Genomic DNA, 20,630 nt, shown 5'->3' with positions numbered 1-20,630 from the left:
TGGCTTGTCCAGAGACTTCAAGAAGGTTTAGAAGGTGGTATGTATGTAGCTAGAAAGTGAACTGTGAGGAGCATCATAAGCTGATTCTTAAGTAATTGGAACTTAAAACCTGCTTACCTGAGCTAAGAGCAGATCTGTTTAATTAAGAGAGGAAGTTCTGCTCTCTTGCTTCTCTTCATGTGGGCTTTCCTCTGTGCACGAGCGCCCTGGTATCGGTCTCTCTGTGACCAAACCTCCTTCTAAGGACACCAGTTGGATTGGATTAAGTTCTACCCTAATGGTCTCATTTTACCTTAATTACCTCTTCAAAGGCTCTATATCAAAATGCAGTCACATTCTGAGGTCCTGGGTGTTAGGGCTTCAGTGAGTCCAGAACAGTCCCCAAACCAGAAACTTGGAATTCATCAACTCTTTCTTTTCCCTCATCTCTGCTGTCAAGGTCTACCGGTCATAACTCTGAACTCTATCCTCACACCATCTAAGCTCCTTAGAAAAACATAATAAAATCTTTAAGTTTTAAGCCATGCCTGCCTATCTAGAGTTGAAACTCAAAACCCTGACTTTTAGAAACTACTTCTGAACAAAGGTCAGCTATTTGTTATTTCATCTTCTGAAATTAACTTCCCTTCCTTTCAGTTTATCAAACTCTTCACATCCTTCAAGTTTTGTTTCAATATTATTTTCCCTGTGAAGTTCTCCTTGACTCTGCTCCAATTCTTGCTGGCCCCACGCTACCATTTTACCTTGTCTGGGAAGAATTTACCATTTCTGCCACTCTACTGTCACTGAACATAGTATACTGCAAATACTGGATCCATTTCCTTCATAAGATCATGAGCTCTTTGGAGAAAAAAAAAACACCAATAGAAGGAATGTACACTCTGGAATCTGTACGAGCGTCAACCCTAGTCCTACCATTTTTCACTATGTTGACTTTGTCAAGTTACTTAAAATTCATTGGTAAATAGGAATAGGAATAATTCCTATTTCATAGGGTTATAACGAGAAGCAAATGAAGTAATCATCAGTATGAAGCAGAGACTCAATAACAGCTAGCTATTTTTATAAAACATGTAGAATATAACAATGACCACAACTCTTTTCTTCTTGGGTGTATTCAGTGCTACGTGATTTGCAGATATTATCTCTTATTACCTAAAGTAAGTGTAGACGTGTATGATTACCCCTTTTTATAGGTGAAGAAACTTAGTCTCCGAAAGGCTAAGCAGCTTGTCTAAGGGCTAACAGCCAACACATGTGGAACCAGGGTTTAAGCTAAGATTTAGATGATTCAAACAAAGCATACTGTACCCAAACAATCATTCAATATGGAAGGCAGAATGGGTGCTCAATGAATATTGATTGAGTTGCTTAATTCATTATTAATCTGCAATTAAATTAATATATTTCTTACTGATATTTCTATAGGGAAAGAGGTAAACAGGGTCTCATGTTAAATTAACTCAGTAATGCTAGACACACATATATAAGTTATTGGTTTACACACTTTTTTTAGAATGGAAATGAAATATGTGTCAAAAAATGGAAGGAATATAAAAGGTAATTAAAATCACCAGATTTCTGCTGAAGTCTTTCTCTCTCTCAATCACACACACACACTCACACACACACACACACACACACACACACACCCCAGATCAGCAGCTGAAAACTGAGTGTCCAAATAGTACTTTGCATTTTATGCCAATCTTCCATCAATGCTGTTCATTGTATCCCATACCTTGCTAGTTTTTTCTATAAAATATGATTTTCCTCCTTTCAAATAAACCCCAGAACAATGTAGACATTACTGATTAAAGCATTTTTTCTTAAAGAAGTACAATTTATATCTCTTAAGCAAAGTCCATCATATGAGCCTTGGTAGGGAATTAATTTAATTAACACAAACCATATTTCTACAACTCAGATGATCTTCAGAGATACATTCGTATGACATCTGGTATCGGGTCACATCAGGCTACATGCTCACCTCGAGTTTTCTAGGGCTGAGATACAATACTGCTCCAATTATACAGAGACATTTTAAGAGTTTTCAAACACATCTTGAAGTTCTAAAAATACCATACGCTAAGGTGTGCCTTTCCTGCAAGACATGCCATCAATTGGTGAATTTTAAGGTATTTTTGCCCTATTAAGAGCAGATTAAAAAAAGAGAGAAATATATATATGTATTTTATGATCATTTTATAACTATGCTGGCTTACAATAGTTACTTTGCCTCTATTAAAATACTACATAGTTTTGTGGGACATTTATAACTTAGAAACAGAAAAGAAAATATTTTTTTTTTTTTTTTTGCAGTACGCAGGCCTCTCACTGTTGTGGCCTCTTCCGTTGCAGAGCACAGGCTCTGGACACGCAGGCTCAGCGGCCATGGCTCACGGGCCTAGCCGTTCCACGGCATGTGGGATCTTCCCGGACCGGGGCACGAACCCGTGTTCCCTGCATCGGCAGGCGGACTCTCAACCACTGCGCCACCAGGGAAGCCCAAGAAAATATTCTTGAGTGTTCAATATATATTAGAAATAACACTTAATTTCATATGAAATAATAATCATTTGAGGAACAAAGTCATAAAGCTATTAAAAGATTTAGAGACTTACTATCAAATATTTCAAAATTTCTAAAACATATTCTGCCTTACACAATTAATGTTAAAAGTGCTTTTTGTTTTTCTTTCTTTAAACCTTGCAGGAGATAGTCTTCATATTTTACATGTTCTTTAAACAAAATGGGACTATTATTAAGCATAGTTTAATATATTTATTTAAATAGAAATGTAAAACTCTTTTTTATGATGGAACCTTGGATTAGAATAATTGCTACTGGTTCCATAGGGTATTCAAATGCGTGCGTTTCACCCCCAAAAGGCAGGTGCAAGCTTTCCTGGGGAAGCAGCTCTGCTAGTGTAACACACCTGGCCTCTGTACTGCTCCTTTATTCAATTCTTCCCAGGGGAAGAGGAGGAATTTAATATGATTGAGTTTGGCATATATGGCGTGGCCCTTACTCTTTCCTCTCTTTAGGGAGCAGCTGCCTTTGGGAAGCACCTGTTCTGCTCTGGTCCTCCAAGCTTTAAGTTATACCAGAGGGAGCTCTGTCTCTAGTATAGCTCCAACTGGGAGGTAACTTTGCCTAAATCTGGGCTCACTGAGAGGAAGCCCATTTGGTGTTGATAATATGCCACATTCTCTGTTATTGGTTTCTTCAGAAATAAAGGTGATGTGTTGGTCTCCCATCTGCCTTACTCTTATTTCTTTCTCAGTTGGCTCAGAACTTGGGTGGGGAAAAGGAGTGTTTGTACTGAGCTCTTTCAAACCCCAAATGAATAAGTATATTTTTACTCCTTTTATCCATTGCAGTCCTCCAAAAGGGGGATTTCACCCCTATCTACAGACACCAGAAACACAAGACAAAGATGATGACCTAAATTATATAAAACCATTAGTTATAATCTTCATGTTCAAAGCAAGTCAGGTTGATTAAACTGCCCGCTTTGAAGCAAAAGAAAAAAAAAAAGCCATATTTCTTTCTAAGGATAGTTTTATGTATCAATCTATGCATATGAGTATACATAATATATACACATATATATTTAATACATAAATATAATGTTATTCAAATAATCCTTATGGTGGCATAATAAAAAATGTACTTGGTCTTTGTGCCTATTGCTGGCACACAACCCTATAACCCTTGGAATCTCTGGAGGGATGAGTGTCTTTTATGTGCTAATAAATATTTGGTGGTGGGGAAGGGGAGGGTGCCCTAGATTACTTCGGCAGGGCAACACATTGCCAGAAAGACCAGGGCAAGATTAGAGGGCCAGAACTTTTAGCCCCACTCCCTGGCCTTCTGGGGAGGAGAGAGAGACTAAAGAATGAGTTGATCACTGATGGCCAGTGATGTAATCAATCTTGCCTACGTAACGAAGCCTCCATGAAAACTCCTACTAAACACCCGAGCAGGAGAGCTGATGAACACATCCAGGTGCTGGGAGGGTGGCACACCCAGGAAAACCACAGCAGCCCCAGGCCCTCTTCCCTATACCTACCCTAGGCATCTCTTCCCTATGGCTGTTCCAGAGTTAGAGCCTTTACAATAACAGAAGTGTTACTCTGTGTTCAGTAAGCTGTTCTAGCAAATTATCAAATCTGAAAAGGATGGGGAGGGCTGTGAAATTCCCGACATTGTAGCCAAGCTGGACAGAAGTGTGTGGGCCCCGGGCACCCCGTACTTGTGACCGGCATCTGCAGTTAGTGTGGCCCTTATACCTGTGCACTCTGACACTAAATCCAGGTAGTTAGTATGACCTGAATTAAATTATAGGACACCCAGCTGGAGTCCAGAGAGTTGAAGAACTGGTTGTTGGTATGGAAAAAACCTACATTTGCTATAAGAAGTGTTCTGAGTAAATACAGTTCATACTTACCTTTTCCTATAACAGCAAAGAAAACAGTAAAAACAAAACCAAAACCACGCACACTGATTTCCACACTTTTCTCTCATTGGACAGGTATTACACGTGCTCTAATCTCCAAGTAACTTTAAGTATAAGACTGCTCACCCCTCCTGTATGTAAAATATGCCACAGTGTTTAGTTATGCAAATACACAAGAAAACAGTCCTGCATTTGCAAACATTCCAAATGATAGAAGTTGGCCAGGGTCACCAAATAGTTCTCAATTTGTGTTGTCATTTCAAAAGACATAATGTATTTAAAACACTCACACACATTTTTAAAAAGACATAGTTGTTGAAACATCAAAGAGCTGGTTCTCATAAAGAACTTAATATACAGGAAGTCCCTACAATGACAATTGCCTTTTCTCTGGTCACCAAAATATCTAATCCTACTTTTGTTTAAATGAAATAATATGGGCATATTTTTCAATGTTACTTTTGTCTGCTTACATGAATGCACAGTATTTCCTCATAAACTACAGACACAAGCTATAAAGTAAGCAATAGAAAGTCTTAGAATACTTTAAAGATCATTGAAGAGCTTGTCTGTGTCTTAAAACAAATTATTATTGCAAAATACAGGTACGCATTTGCAACGTTCCACTCTAACAAGCACTAAACTTGAGTTCTGGATTTTGGATATAAAATGAAATGTTGCACTTCTAAGTTCTGAACTACTGCACATTAGATGAAACTGAGAGCAGTAGTTTCAATCGCATCATTTTAACTTCACTCATTGCTATCAATGTATATTCTTCCCTGATAAAACAAGGTGGTGTGAATCTGTGTATTCTGATAAGTTGTTTTCCCATCCTCATTCTCCTCAAACAGGAGTATAAACTTCTGGTTCCTATCAAGTGAGTTTTTATTACAAAGAGGAAAATGCAAATTCATGTGAGTCTCTGTGATTTGGGGATAGGCACCAAATACTGACTGCTAAGAGTTATGAATGTTTATCTGTTGCTGTTATTAAAAACACATTTTTTTTTCCTACCAGAGTATTTGAATAAACAATTTCAAAATGTTATTCCATCTGTCAATGTTTTCTGAAAACAGTACAAACCTTCTTTTTTATCTTCTGGAGTAATCTTCACTTTTGTATCTGTTATATCTTTGAATGAGGCCAGAAAAAGGACCACATCTCCTTTCTCATTCTTTATAGGGACAATATCCAATAGGCACCAAAATGGAGACCCTGCAACGGTAATAAAAATACAAATCAACCACTGCCTTGTGTTTTTTCTATGAAAATCACATCATTTGTGGTATAGTTAATAAAGTCCTTACTGTTTTCTTCTATCCCATGAGTCTCCCCCAAAATCTTAAAAATGTCAGTTTTCAGACTCCATAAACGTCTAGCCTCTAATGCATATCTCTTCATTCCCAAATGAAGTGCTTTCTCTGAAAATAAGGGAGTATTTTAAACAAAACCACTAGTCTGTGCTGAGACCGTTCTGCTTATGTCATTCAAATTTGTATTTCTTCTTTGAATGTATTGATGTTGAAGCATTCCACTTGATGAAACTCTGCCCCTTCCCGCCCGAAGCACACATTGGTTCCTAAATAAAGACTTTTGTTTGATATGAGTTTGCTAGAGGTTTATTTAGTCCATTTAAAAATCAATGCTTGTGCACCAGAATGGCTAAAAGAAAAAAAGATGGAAAATACCAAGTTTTGGGAAGGATGATGAAAAGTAATTTGAACCCTCCTACATTACTGACTCGTTGCCAGTTAGTACATATACATTAAAAACTGTTTGGCAGTATCAAGATATATTATCACAATACATTATATGGTAATGTGAATGAGTGATATAGAATAATCGACAGGGGAATGGATGAATATCACTAACATAATGTTAAGCAAAAATAACCAGACCCAGAGGAGTAGAATCCATTTAAATGAAGTACAAACATAGGCAAAACAAATCTAGGGTTTAAGAGGTCAGGTTAGTGGTCACCTTTGGGAGATTGTGATTAGGAGGGGACACGGGTCAGGGTGTTCTGCGATGCTGGTCCATATCTTTCATGACCTTTATGTTGATTGCATAGGAGTATTCAGGTTTTGAAAGTCATCAAACTCTGTACTCGTGTGTATTTTTCAGAGTATATATTTTATTTCAAGAACATATTCTTTTTTTTTTTTTGCGGTACGCGGGCCTCTCACTGTTGTGGCCTCTCCTGTTGAGGAGCACAGGCTCCGGACGCGCAGGCTCAGCGGCCATGGCTCACGGGCCCAGCCGCTCCGCGGCATGTGGGATCTTCCCAGACCGGGGCACGAACCCACGTGCCCTGCATCGGCAGGCGGACTCTCAACCACTGCGCCACCAGGGAAGCCCAAGAACATATTCTTAAAAGTGATACTCAGACTCGTAAAAAAGAATGAAATAATGCCATTTGCGGTGACATGGATGGACCTAGAGATTGTCATACTGAGTGAAGTAAGCCAGACAGAGAAAGACAAATATCATATGATATCACTGATATGGCGAATCTAAAAAAAAAATGGTACAAATGAACTTATTTACCCAACAGAAGGAGCCACAGATGTAGAAAACGAACTTATGATTACCAAGGGGTAAAGGGGGGGAGAGATAAATTGGGAGATTGAGATTGACGTATACACACTACTATACATAAAATAAATAACTAATAAGTATAATATAATAAATAACTAATAAGTATAGCACAGGGAACTCTACTCAATAATCTGTAATGACATATATGAGAAAAAAATCTAAAAAAAGTGGATATATGTACCTGTAAAACTGAATCACTTTGCTGTACAGCAGAAACTAACACAACATTGTAAATCAACTATACTCCAATAAAAATTAATTTTAAAAGTGATATTCAAGTTCAATTCTATTCTTTGAGCAAAAGAACCATGAGAGATATCATTAACAGACTCAAGTTCAAACCTAAGGCTTATATTTTGAAAAGTTTTTGTATATTTCAAAATACATATTAAAAAATATATTAAAATTCCAGTACTAGATTTTCTACTGAAAAGCATTCTTGGGCAGAAATATTTGAAGTTGATGAAAAAGTTATTGCTTAAAAACTAAACTGTTGATCTATTCACACATAATTTTCCTACACTTTTACTTTGATGGGAAAAAATCTGAATTTCCATCTTATTTGGGAATTGATTTCAAAGCTGGGTACACGACAAAAATCACAGAGTCAGAAATATCTTTGATGTTTTAACTTGCTTTGTATATACTGTGTTAGATCTCACACTTTCCAACACAGCGATATATCCATCCAGCCTTGGAATCTCTCATTTTTCTTCAATTGAGCACCAGACGAGTAGCTGATTTGTATTTAGCGTCCATCTGACATAAAAATCGTATTTTACTATAGCTGCTGGGGTATTTTTGTTGAAAATGTGTGGTTAAGTACACATGTAATAAATGTATGTGTAATGTGCTGCTACTTATGAAGTATGCCTTGAATATGTACCTGTTCCCCCACATCCTCCTAATTGTTTAGTGGCATGATTTCCTCCTTGTTCTTTTGACTCAGACACATGGTTTCCTTTCATTCATCTTCCCAAATATCTATGCCACAGCAATCCCATCTCAATACCCCATCCCCAGGCTCCAGAAAACCTAGAATCTATGGCTTATCACCAGGGCTCCAACATCAACCAGCCACGTGACCATGGGAAGTCAGTTAACATTTCTGCAATGAGATTCCCTCGACTGTAATGTTCTCACATCCTCCTGTCCAGGGTAGATATAGTAACCCCAAGGAACATGAAATGATAACTCAATGTTATTGTCTATGATTAATGAAGAAACCTCATAAATGAGCCCTATCCCTGGCCAGACCCTGCTCTCTCCCTCATCCCAGAATGGCTCTTACTTCCAATTTTTGTCTATGATTACCATTTCAACTTGGGAGCCTTTTTCCCTAATGCTGTAGCTACGGTAGGAACAAAAAGAGCCATCAGGCCAAGCTATCAATCACACCCTAGAGACAGGAATCGTGGGGACTTGGAGAATGGCATGAATCTGATACTTTGGTTCACACTTTAAAACTTCTGTCCATTTCCTTGCAGGAACGTCACCCAAACCAGAACAGAGACTATTAATTTTCCTGAAAATCATTCGATCTATGCACTCAGACAAGCATCATTATTGTCTCCACAGAGTCTCCTCACAGACGTGCCAGTGTATTTTAAAGAAAAGCCAAAGCACAAAATGAGGTGAAAGCCAAGGAAAGAGCTGCCAACGTGACAATATTCTCTAATCAGCCATGATGCACGGGCGTCGCGTCATAGCACGCTCTGGAAGAGTTGAAAAATCACTTTGGAATTTGTCTTTCAGGTTCTAATGAGAGGTGATCTTTGACATTTTATAAATACATTAGAAACTTCATTAATATGGGTCCTTCTAAATTCAAATTTTGTAACGAGTTGTCATGAGCTAAGCTAATGTCAACCTCCCCATTACATACATGACAAAAAAGTGAATCAGGGAAGCAGCGTAAGAGACATATAGGCCCATCTTTTTCCTCCCTCTCTCCCGCCCTTCCTTCCTTCCTCTTTCTTTCTTCCCTTCCTTCCTCTTTCCTCCTTTTCTTCCTTCCTTCCTCCTTTCCTTCCTCCCTCCCCTCCCTTCCTTTCTTCCTTCCTTCCTTCTTTCCTTCCTTTCTTTCTCCCTCTCTCCCTTTATCCCTCTTCCTTTCTTCCTTCAACTGCTCCTTCATATTTATCCACACCAACTTCCTTACAAATATGGCTTTGGGTACCTCTAAAGTTAGAAAGCAAAGCATAAGCCACTTGCTTCTTCTTCCAGAAAAAGAGGATGGATGCTGAAACCTACCAATCAGGCTCAAAGCAACACCCTTCACACTTACTTTGCTCTCTTAGCCTTCCCTTCCCTGCTGTCCTCAACCTCTCTGCCCTGGCTCTCTGACAAAACCTTCAACCTTACACACTGTAATAACTCAAAGCAATGCCCCAGGGTCTGCTGCTTCCTCTCTTACCCATGGGTACAGTGATGACCATGCAATGTCTTTCAGTCAACAGCGCCCCAGGCCTGGTACAATAAATCTCTCTTAGCGTTAAGGAGGGAGGGAGAAAATCCCTCAGCCTCCAATCCAGAGATGGGAAGGATTCTTAAAAGTAGGATTAGAGGGCAGAACTTGTGTGTCAATGTTAACTCCTTCTGTATATAGCAGCTGTAGTTACCACGTGGGTTGGTGAACGCTAAAACAGATGAGTCTCTGCCAGGATTTAAGCTAGTGACACCTTTAATTTCCATGGATAAATACAATTTATGGGCGATAACAGGGTTTATACCCTCTATGGTAACCTGTATTTTCAGAATCGCGTAAATAATTACTCAGAGTTTAAACCTGGTGGAATGTCCCATGTCTCCATTTTTGGTACTTTCTTTTCCTTCATTGGGAAACAAGGGTGCAAGAGAATTTGCCTTGCTAATATTTACAATGGAAAGAAGACACATGCTTTCCATATACCCCTAAAAGATTATAGTTTGCAATAAGTGAACACTAATGAAAAAGTTTCTAGTATGAGTTCATGGTTTAATAACTTAAAACAAGGAGGTAGAGATATAAAGAATATTGAGTTGTGAGTCGTTCCCTTCTCTTTAGTGACTGGCTGTGTTGCCATGATGGGACACAGGTTGTGTTTCCCAATTTAACACAATAGCAGAAAGTGGGATGTGTACCCTTAGCATGTCCCTCGTATCAAGCAGGATTTTGATTGGATCTTTAATGGTAAATATGTGTGACCTTTAGTTTTTGAAATTATGGCTACAAAAATATAATATCCTGAGTGTTATCAGTATCGTGTGAGCTAAACATTTTCAGGCACTCCTCATATTTCACAGTAAATCTGATCTTGTTCTCTATAACCATTGTCTCAGTGCTACGTACTCAACGGTGTGATGACAGGTTTGACAATTTTTAGAAATTAGTCCAGGCGATATAATATTGGGAAGCGTGTGGCCAAAGGGCCACAGGTGTGTAAACAAGGCACTGCTAATGGTGGCTGCATGACAGGACTCTCGTATCTGTAGCAGAAAGCGCAGGACATCGATGAGCATCTCAAGCGAGTCTGCGCAGAGCTGTAGTTGCCCCTCCCCCTTATCACAGTTGTTTCTGCCTTGTTCTGGCCCTAACCATCTCTCACCCACTCTTCAAAGGTGTTCTCCCTACCTTTAGTTTTCTTCCCATGCTGCTTCCAAGAATCTGTGTAAATAGAGTGTCCTGATTAAAAATACCCAATGGCTTTTCATAGCTTGCTTAAAAAATTAACATAGCATTCCAGAGACTATTTATCAATATGGAAAGTCTATTTTCATGAAACTAGAAAGGTAAATAGGAAGGGGATGGGTCATGTGAAGTGGTGATCGAAAATAAGGATCAGATTAAAAAGGAGGGGGAAGTCCCAGGAAGCACCCAGAGCTGCGTGGGAGATAAGCCCTGCAGCAGCCTCCCCAGCGCTTCCTGGTGTTTGTACTGTTCTAAGTGATGAAAGCCAGGATTCTTTGGTGAAATAGTAGGTAAAGGCTTCACTTTAACTGCATGGAACACTTCTTCAAAGGACCATCCATCTATAGTGCAGCCTATACGTGTTTCAGATCTGTGCTCAGTTCCCAGTGAGTTTGCCTTGGGTGGACACCCTCCTCCAAATGCCCCAGGATCCTAATGCACTGGGGCCCCGACGTCTTGTGCAGCAGTGGAGGGTAGAATCGGGTTGGTGGGACGTGAAGTGAGCCAGCTGAAGACCTCCCTGAGTGGGCAGTGGTAAAGACACCTCTCATTTCAATGTCTGATGAAAAATGAGGCTCTCAGAAAACAATGTGTTTTAAATTTGTTTCTTTATAGAAAAAAAAAATAGACTGGGAGAATACACACAAAATATTCATAGTGGTGGATTGTGGGATTACAGTTTCTTCTTTTTTCCGTTTCTCATATCCCTGCTTTCAGTTTTGCTAGAATAAGCATGACGGAATTTTTAGTGGGATTCTGGCAACTCTAGAGATTTGGAATAAGAAATGAAAGGAGTCCAGGACTGGGTGATAAGAGTGAGGAGGTCATATTTCTAGGGAGATCACTTTGTATGTATTCTCCATGATTTAAATTCTCACAGATATTCCATTTCAAAGTCTAAGAAAAGTTCCATGTTAAGTTAGGGTAACTAAAAAAAGAAGAGGGAAAGAAAGAAAAGGAAAAATGAAAGGAAGAAAGGAGGCATAGATACAAATCAACTGATGCTTAGCTGAATTGAATGTGCCCAGTTTGTTTTTTCTTCCTCTTTCCATTTTGTTCCAAGTTTCCTTTCTCCTTAAATGAAAGTACTTTATTCCTCTCCCAGGAGTATATGTTGGCATCTCTCAGAAATCTCTAATAATTTGGAACGAGAGGAGCTTGGGAACTCGAGATCCAAAAAAATATCTCCAAGATGTGCTTTAGTCAATAATTCCAACATGCTTCCTCAACAAATCATTTACTATAGTTTTGACCAATAGAGTTATTACTTGCTTTAAGAAAACCAAACAGCTTCTGATGATTAAACATGGAAAATTCTTACCTATAACTGAAAGAATTTTTCACATATGGGTAGCCACAAATTCACCTGGGATAGGTTTAGAGGAAGAGCCCAGATAACTGCGTATGGTCCAATGAGAAACAGATAAGGGATTCCTGACAATGTAATGCACACAGCAAGGACCTAGGGATAGCTGTCATTTATTAAGCTTCCATTATATGCTAGACACTGAGTCACAAGCTTTGTATGTATTCCATCTAAACTTCTCATTGATCACCCTGACCAACATTATCAGAAACTGAAGCACATTTTACAAATGTGGAAATTGAGATATGTAGTATTTTCTTCAGGGTCACACAGCTAATGAGGGTCAAATAGCAGGATGTAAACACAAATCTGAGTTTGATTTCCAATGTTGCCTTACTATAATCTTCTGGGAATGATCGTATTCTGTGAACAATGTTTTAGAAACTGGATTTCATTTTCATTTAATCTTTCTATCCATGCTATAGAACATCAGGATACATATTCTTTTTAAAATGTCATAACAGATAAAAGTGAAATAAAGCCTTTGGATAATCAACAAATTTCCCTCTCACTCCCGAAGAAGAGTAGAACCTCTATTTGAAACAAGATTCAGCTACATTAGTTCTAGACTGGAATATATCTCTCATTTAGGTACACATGGCTCTAATTCTTAAATTTGCTTCAAGTAGCCAATGAGACAATGGTATCTGAAAACCACCGCTGGTGCCACTTTTAATCCCCTCCTTGAAACAACGAGGATGCAGTCATAAAAGCTTCATTATCACAGACTTTAGGCATAGTTACCAAGGTCATTAATGCATGTAGCACCATATCCTGACCTTAGTCACAAAACCTTTGCTTGACCCCCTCCTCCCAGGATGTTTCTGCCTCTTTCCTAGAATGGTGATCTCTGTGCCATAGTAGCTCTAGGTAGGGTGCAGAGCAACATCCCCTGTGCTCATCTCTTCTAAGACTGGAAATAACAAAGAGAACTGAGCCCAAGTCAACGCTGAGCCATGGCTCTCTCTTCAGTGATGCTCTAGGGGAAAGAAGGACAGATGTGCTGAACCATTGTTAGTGAGCAGATAAATGTCTGATCCGACAGGCTTGGCTCCATGATTGCTACTTGTAAGCCACTTCTTTCTGAGAACAAGGCGCTGAAACAAACTCACTCCCTTGATACTTGACTTTAAGCAAAGCAATTTAAAATTTCTTCAAACTTGGCCGTTGTTCAGTGAAAAAGAACTTGGTTTAAATGAGAACTGGAAGATCAAGTTAACCCTCTCTAATTGCACAAGGCTTTAGTGGGAGAAATCTGTGGTCTCTGTAGGGCAACGGGAATAATTGTTGGCACCAAAAAAGCGTAATGCCGACATAAACACAGCATGTTTAAGGGGGTCTGGGACTGTGGAACTACTTAGTTTAGGACCCAAAAGAAAATATTTGGAGATTACATTGCAAGCAAATGGACATAAAGTTATTCATTCATTCAACAAATTTTTACTTAGTGCCTGCTATGGCTGGGAAATGTTTTAAGTGTTTGGATACACATCAGTGAACAAGACAGAACAGATCTCTGTCCTATGCCCTGAGAGAACTTACATTCTACTTTGGAGAGAAAAACAATAAATTATAAATAACTATATAGTTTATTAGAGGGTTTTAAATGCTACAGCAGAAAGAAAAAGTAGAACAGGGTAAAGGCATATAGAATGTAGGAAACGGCAGTGTAGGGCTGTAGCATGACATTCTTAAGTGCTACTTAATATTGCTTTTGGATATTAATAAATGATCTGTGTGTTATTGCTGGTCCTCTTAGAAGCAAATGATGAGTAGATTATGATGCAGATCTGAGGTCAAGCAAAGGAGAAAGAAAGGAAGAAAAATTGGATGGCAGTGTCTTAGACCTCAGTGCAATTCTAAGGAAAGTTCGCCAAGGCCATCAAGGAGTCATCTAGCCAAGCCAATCATCAGAGCTTCGCCGCATCTCCTAGGACCAGACTTGTCTTAGCAGCCTTGCTTCACTCCGTCACTGGCTGGTAGCAGCCCCTGGAAAGTCTGGCCTGTGCCAACACAATGATGTGTTTCAGAAGACAGTAGCTGGGGTCATCAGCCATACTCTCCTGTAATCAGAGGTATGAGACGCACATTCTCATGGTTGCTACAATTAGTATAGTAGATATCTCATATGTTTGGCAGACTAACATCCTTGCCCCTTCCTCGTGTCACTGCACCTCCATGTTCCACTGGAGATGAAAACTCCTCTCTGTGCGCAGCCTTGGTAGAACTACCCAACCTGGTGCTCAGACAAGCCCTCACTGGAAGGATAGGCAAATCATCCATGCTGACCAATCATTCTTTCTCTTCTGGTAATTTAAATCTTGACCAGAGGGATCCAAGATCAAAAATGAAGGAAGCAGATTCATTCAACAATGAAGGCCAGAAAAAACTTGCCAGTTTTCCCTGCTACCTAGGCCTCATGAACACAACTGCTTCTTGCCTTTTTCAAAGACTGGTTGCTCATCCCTTTCTTTGGTTCCATAAGTTACAGCATGTGTTTTCAATAAATTAATATTTTTGCTTCAGATAACCAGAATCCATTTATATTGCTTACAAAGAACCCTAATTACAAAAATGATATATTTAGGAAAGGACAATCAAAATCCAGGGATTAGATGACATTGCATATGGTTGAGTCCTGAATTCTTCATTTATTTGCTGGGTATCCTCAGATACAATTTTGACTCCTGTTTATACCACATCTGCATACTGGATATATGTTTACTTCTCATGGCTAAGAGCTTTGAAGAGGTCAATACATGCAAAAGTATTTTATACTTTTTGACTAATCATATAAAGTAAGGAGTTTACCTGAATGTGTAATGCTTTAATTCTTTAACTATTAAAAAAATCAGGCATAACTATGGGTCAGTATTAATATTTGTTAAACCTAGGTGGGTATAGGGTGGGCATTTGTTATAAAAATCTATGTATTTTGTGTATGTATGAAACATTTCATATTTTTTTTTAAATTAAGGAAACAGGAGAATTATTCAGCACTTCCTTAAACGTCTAATTGAGTATTAAGTTGTAACATACAAAGTCTTTTCAGATTGCTGGAGTTAGAAAAGGTCTTTAAAGATGATGACAAGGAACTCTTTATTGTAGAGATGAAGATCCTGAGTTCAGAGTGGTTCAGTAAAGAGTGCAAAACGATGAATGTTAATTGTTGAAATGGGAGGGATTAGACCTCAAGTCATATGATTCTCGGGTTTGTGGGCTTTGTGCTGAAACACAGGGCATTTCTCCAAACATTAAAAAAAAAAAAAAAACACCAAAGAAATAATTATCACATGAGTAAATAATCTAGTTTTGATATCTTAAAAGGAAAACTTGTACTTATAGATATTATTGATAAAATAAGCCAGGACATGTAACAAACTCCACATTAATCAAGTTCTTTTTAAGCAGTTAGGTACAGAATTAGAAACTGTGTTTAAAAGCTTGGGCAAGTAAGGTAAAAAGGATGGAGAATATGTCCTGTGGGAGAAAGCAGAAATTTTGCGATGAGAATTTGGAAACAAGGAAATGGGAATTAAAAAGAGATGGTTAAGGAGCTCCTGACAATTCTCCAGTGTATAAATATACGACTGCAGTTTTACGTGTCGATTTGGCACTTTGCAAGAACATGAAGACAACAAACATATGAGTATTTCCTCCATTGTGCAAACTCGACTCTTAGTGACGATTCACGAGCACTGCGCCAGATTGCCCTGAGTCACAACTTGGCAGGCATGTGAGGCAAAACAATTAGGCGCTTCCTCAACTTCCTGCTTCTTCCCTAAAATAGAGTTGATACTTCACCAGAACTGGAGGCCAAACCCCAGTGCCTAGACAAGCATCACTGGATCCACCAAGCTCAGGGGAGCTCTTAATACTGACAAACCTGCCCCAAGAGAGACATCTAATGAAAAACAAATCTGTGCATAACATTTTCTTATTAGCTTCCATATGATTATAGGCATTTTCTTCCAATAACAAGAAAAGTACATTTTGAGCCTATAGCTGTAATTAAAACATGACAATTCAGAATTCCCCTAAACCAGGAGGGCTTCAATTTGATGGTCAGACTAACAGATTTGGTACATCCATCTTCAGAGGTCAGCAGACTAGATGGGAAATATTTTTGGCTTTGCCTTCATATAGCCTCTGTCTCAACTACTCAACTCTGCGATTGTAGTGCTAAAACAGTAATAAGCAACACATAAAAAATGAGCATGATTGTTTTCCAATAAAATGTCCTTTGTAAATCAGGCTTCCCCCCAGTTATGGCCCACAGTCCCATTTTGCAAACTCCCTATGTAGAAACCTACAGATTACTGTATATGAGTAGTTAACTCTTGATTCTTTGGAAGTTTCGAACAGACTCTATCCTGCGACAGTATTTAAGAAGTACTATTTGTTAGTGTAAGAACCAGGTAGAGTTTTTGTTTAGGTAGAACCCAGATTCTGAATGCCATAGTGGTACATGCTAAAAGAAGATTATCCAGACAACTATCTTTTATAGAGGGTAGTTATTTCCTTCCTCTTTTGGTAATGAGAATATACTTAGTTATCCTTCACCTGAAAAATAGGCTTAACTGTCAATGAGCCAGAAAGATCTCTGACAAGGCTTTTCTTCCAGTTCCATCAATAGAAGCTACTTTGGGGCTTTCTGAGCTGCATCGTAAAGCAAAATACATGCAGATCAGGAGGCTGAAGGAGTGAAATGGAGATTGTGGTCAAAGAGTCTGTACAAAGTCAGGCCAAAGCAAGCTAAAAAATGTAAGAAAGAAGCTAAAAAATGTGAGAAATTTCTTCCCTGGCAGTCTCTTTTATGCACCGAGAAAGACAGGTCGTTTTCCAAATCATTATATATATCCTATATAATCAAACAACCTGAGGCAGAAGGGGATTTTTTTAACCTCCAAACACATTCTGAATTTAATGTTTTCCCGTTCAATAGTATCTTTCCTTAGTAGCATTGTTAACAAGATGTCTTTTGCTGTTTGACTCCTATTGTATTTCTGAAACAGAGTGCTTTTTTCTTTTTTTTTAATTGTGGAACATAACGTTTCAAAAGATAATTTAGTGGACTCAAAATTGAAGAATTCTGAGGAAGTCAAGACTTCAGGAAAAATAGCTCTCCTTATCATAGATGAAATCAGCTCTCCAGTTACAGCTTATTTTACTGCCCATCAATAGAGATGTTCCAGACATAAGATCTTTTTTTTTCACTTGATGTCATTTTTAATAATGGTGCTTCTTGGACCCTTCTCACCAGTGCTCTGTGGATTAGTAAATATTAAAAAAAAAAAAAAACAAAGACAGAAAACCCCAAATTCACACCCCAGACTTTCCTCCCCTCTCATCTTACATATACACCCAACAAAGCCCAAAAGAGCAGGTAAGGTGACTTCTACAGCAAATGCACGTTTTAGAGACATTCCTGACACTTCCTTCTTTCTCATCCCCCAAACCAAAGAGATCACCCAATCCTTCTAGTAGCTAAACCGGTGAAATTGGTTCTAAATCCATTCACTCTCACTTTATTGGCCACATCCTAGACTAAGCCAGGGTTTCTCAAACTTTAACGTGCAGCAGAATGCCCTGGAGGGCTCCTGAAAGCACAGACTGCTGGGCCCACCTCCAGATCTGATTCAGTAGGTCTGGGCGGGGCCTGATAATTTGCATTTCTCACAGTTCCAGGTGATGCCAATACTACTGGGCTTCACATCACACTCCGAGCAGCACTTGGCTAACGGACCATCACCACGTACGTGCGTTAACCTGCCTTGCACGGCAGCAAAAATAATCTTTGAAAAAATGCAATAGTCATGTGACTTCCCTTACAACGCTTTGACCGCCGTTAGTTAACTAGCAATGGCGTGAGTCTGACAGCAATCTGACTCTTGTCTCCCTCCCCACCCCATCTGACACCCGGTTCTCCAGTGATACTGGCCTTCTCTCCTTTTCTCAGATGCTGTCTCTCCCAGGACCTTTGTACACGCAGCTCTATTTGCCTAGAATCCTTTCATTCTATTCTCCATGCAGTCAATTTCTACTTCTCCTTCAAAATTCAACTCAAACATCACTTCCTCGATGAAGACTTCCTCGCATCCCAGATTTGGTCGGATCCCTCTGTCATTCCCTCCCATAGCAGCCTGTAATTTTCCTCCAAGTTACTTAACAGGTCGTGTGATTATTTGATGCGTCTTTCTTTCTCAGTAGACTGTAAGGCACAGGAAATCACAGACTATGTCTTCTTTCTCTTGCACTCTCCCACATGCAAAGCAGAGTGCCTGGCCTGAATATGGCAGGTGCTCTAAAGTTTGTGTTAAAAGAATAAAGTTCATCATTAGAAGATGCATTCCAATTTTACAATAATAACATTGCTAGCTGCAAGAGTGATCACTAACATTTACAAAGCACTCATGTGCCAGGCACTGTGCACAGCACTTTACAAGCAATATTTCATTCAAGCCTATGAAGTAGATGTTACTTATTATTGCCATCTTACAGATGAGAAAACTGAGGCTCAGGAAGTTGAAGTTCATTGCCCCAAATCACATAGATTATAAGTGATGAGAGCTTTTTTGCCAGAGAGATACAAATCTAGACTCATTATTACAGCCAGCATTTATGTGGTTCTTTATATTTTCTATCACTTATTTCCTTTATCGGACCCCCTTGATAGCTTTAAGGTATAAGTATTATCTCTGTTCGCCTCTTACAGACAAGATAAAGTATTGAAGGGTGAAAACGACTTTGCCAAGGTCACATACAGAATGTCAATGTCTGAGCCAGGACCCGAACTCAAGTCTTCACACAAGAAGCTCATAATTTTTCCAACCAACCATGTTGGAAATGGTAAAAAGCGCTCTCTATAATAAGACAATTTTTACTACATATATGTTCTCAAATATACATCTGAAAATGTGAATTCACTTGAATATCCTGCCAAGTTGCTAAAGGCCAACAACTGGATTGCTTCTTAGAAAACTCTTTCAGCTTTGAGAGGTATTTCCATGCCAGAGCTTCTAGGTAGAGCAAAAATACTTCTCTTTCACATTTGGGGTGGCAGTGGGGGTGGGTCCCATTATCTCCAACACCAAGCACAAGGATTCCTGAGTTATGTGCAAGTTGCTGGCTTTGTCTGAATTCTCAGTGGCCGCCTCTCCAGCTGCTCTCCCCTTGCCTTTTCTTCCCTTTTTTAAAATTTGTATTGGAGTATAGTTGATTTACAATGGTGTGCTAGCTTCTGCTGTACAGCAAAGTGAATCAGTTACACATGTACATATATCCACTCTTTTTTAGGTTCTATTCCCATATAGGTCATTACAGAGTATTGAATAGAGTTCCCTGTGCTATATAGTAGGTCTTTATTAGTTACCTGTTTTATATATAGTAGTGTGTTATGTGTCAATCCCAATCTCCCAATTTATCCCTCCCCTCCCCCTTTCCCCCCTGGTAGCCATAAGTTTGTTTTCTACTTCTGTGACCTAGACTTTGTCATACTGAGTGAAGCAAGTCAGACAGAGAAAGGCAAATATCATACGATATCACTTATATGTGGAATCTAAAAAGATGGTACATATGAACCCATCTCTCTTGCCTTTTCTTGCCAGCGTTCTCTGGGGGGGGCACTCACCACTCTTGGCTTCCTTATTTGTTTACCTCCTTTGTGCCTGCATTGGCCTAGCCTCCGAGAGGCAGCTGTGATAGAAAAGACTTAAGAGAAGAGGGATGTGGATGAATAAACCTCCAGACCCCAGTCCTGAAACCCTGAATTAAGGACAACCTGGTCACTTCCTGGGCAAACATATGTTGATTTAGTAACCTGGCAGAAAACTCCGGAATGCCACTTCCTCTATCTGTGCAAGCTATTTATGTAAAAAGAAAAAAAATATCCTGGCAATGGAATTAATTTCTGCCTAGAAACAGAAAGAAAAGGGAAGGATGGGGTCAGAGGCCTGAGGAAACTTGGAAGAAGAGGGAACTATGAGTTAGAAACAAAAGGGCAAAATGAGCTCACGGGAGACAGACTCATACAGCGTCTCAGGGTTATTCCTATATGGGAGAAGTACAGGGTTTCATTTGAAACAGCAAGAGAAATATTTTCATTCAGTAAGCAAGTATCTATTAAGCATTTCTTAAGTATCAAGGACTGTTCTAGGCATGTAGATACCAGGATTAATATGGAATCAGAAAGAAGGGCCACTCTCAACTGTGCACAATCTCATGGGGGAGATAGATGTGTGAAGAGAAAGTTATATCACAGGGTGTGTCTCAGTCAGTTCTGGCTGCTATAACAAAGCACTGTACAAAGACAGGGTGGCTTATAAACAACAGAATTTTTTTTTTCTTAAAGCTATGGAGGCTGGGTGGGCTGGATGTCTGAGCTCAGGGTACTGGCACCATTGGATTCTGGTGAGGACCCTCTTCCGGGTTGCAGACTGCCAAATTCTCGTTGTGTCTTCACATGGTGGAAAGAGAACAGGCGAGCTCTCTGGCCTCTTCCTATAAGGGCACTAATCTCATTCATGAGGGCT

The 20,630-nt window shown here is 39.2% G+C and overlaps 1 protein-coding gene across 1 annotated transcript in view; it reads right to left on the bottom strand.

The window, feature by feature from the left end:
- Positions 1–20,630, bottom strand: part of KCNH8 (potassium voltage-gated channel subfamily H member 8) — a gene marked incomplete at both ends in the record, with an annotated part of 389,811 nt that overhangs the window by 222,740 nt on the left and 146,441 nt on the right. Inside the window, one exon of the mRNA XM_082840176.1 lies at positions 5,549–5,680. Within this exon, the coding sequence (XP_082696302.1) occupies positions 5,549–5,680 (132 nt within the window). The remainder of the gene's footprint in view (positions 1–5,548; positions 5,681–20,630) is intronic.

This window comes from Leucopleurus acutus (assembly GCF_964270905.1).
Source record: "Leucopleurus acutus genome assembly, chromosome: 5".
NCBI classification, from domain to species: Eukaryota; Metazoa; Chordata; class Mammalia; order Artiodactyla; family Delphinidae; genus Leucopleurus; species Leucopleurus acutus.
This window is presented reverse-complemented; position numbering and strand designations above follow the sequence as displayed.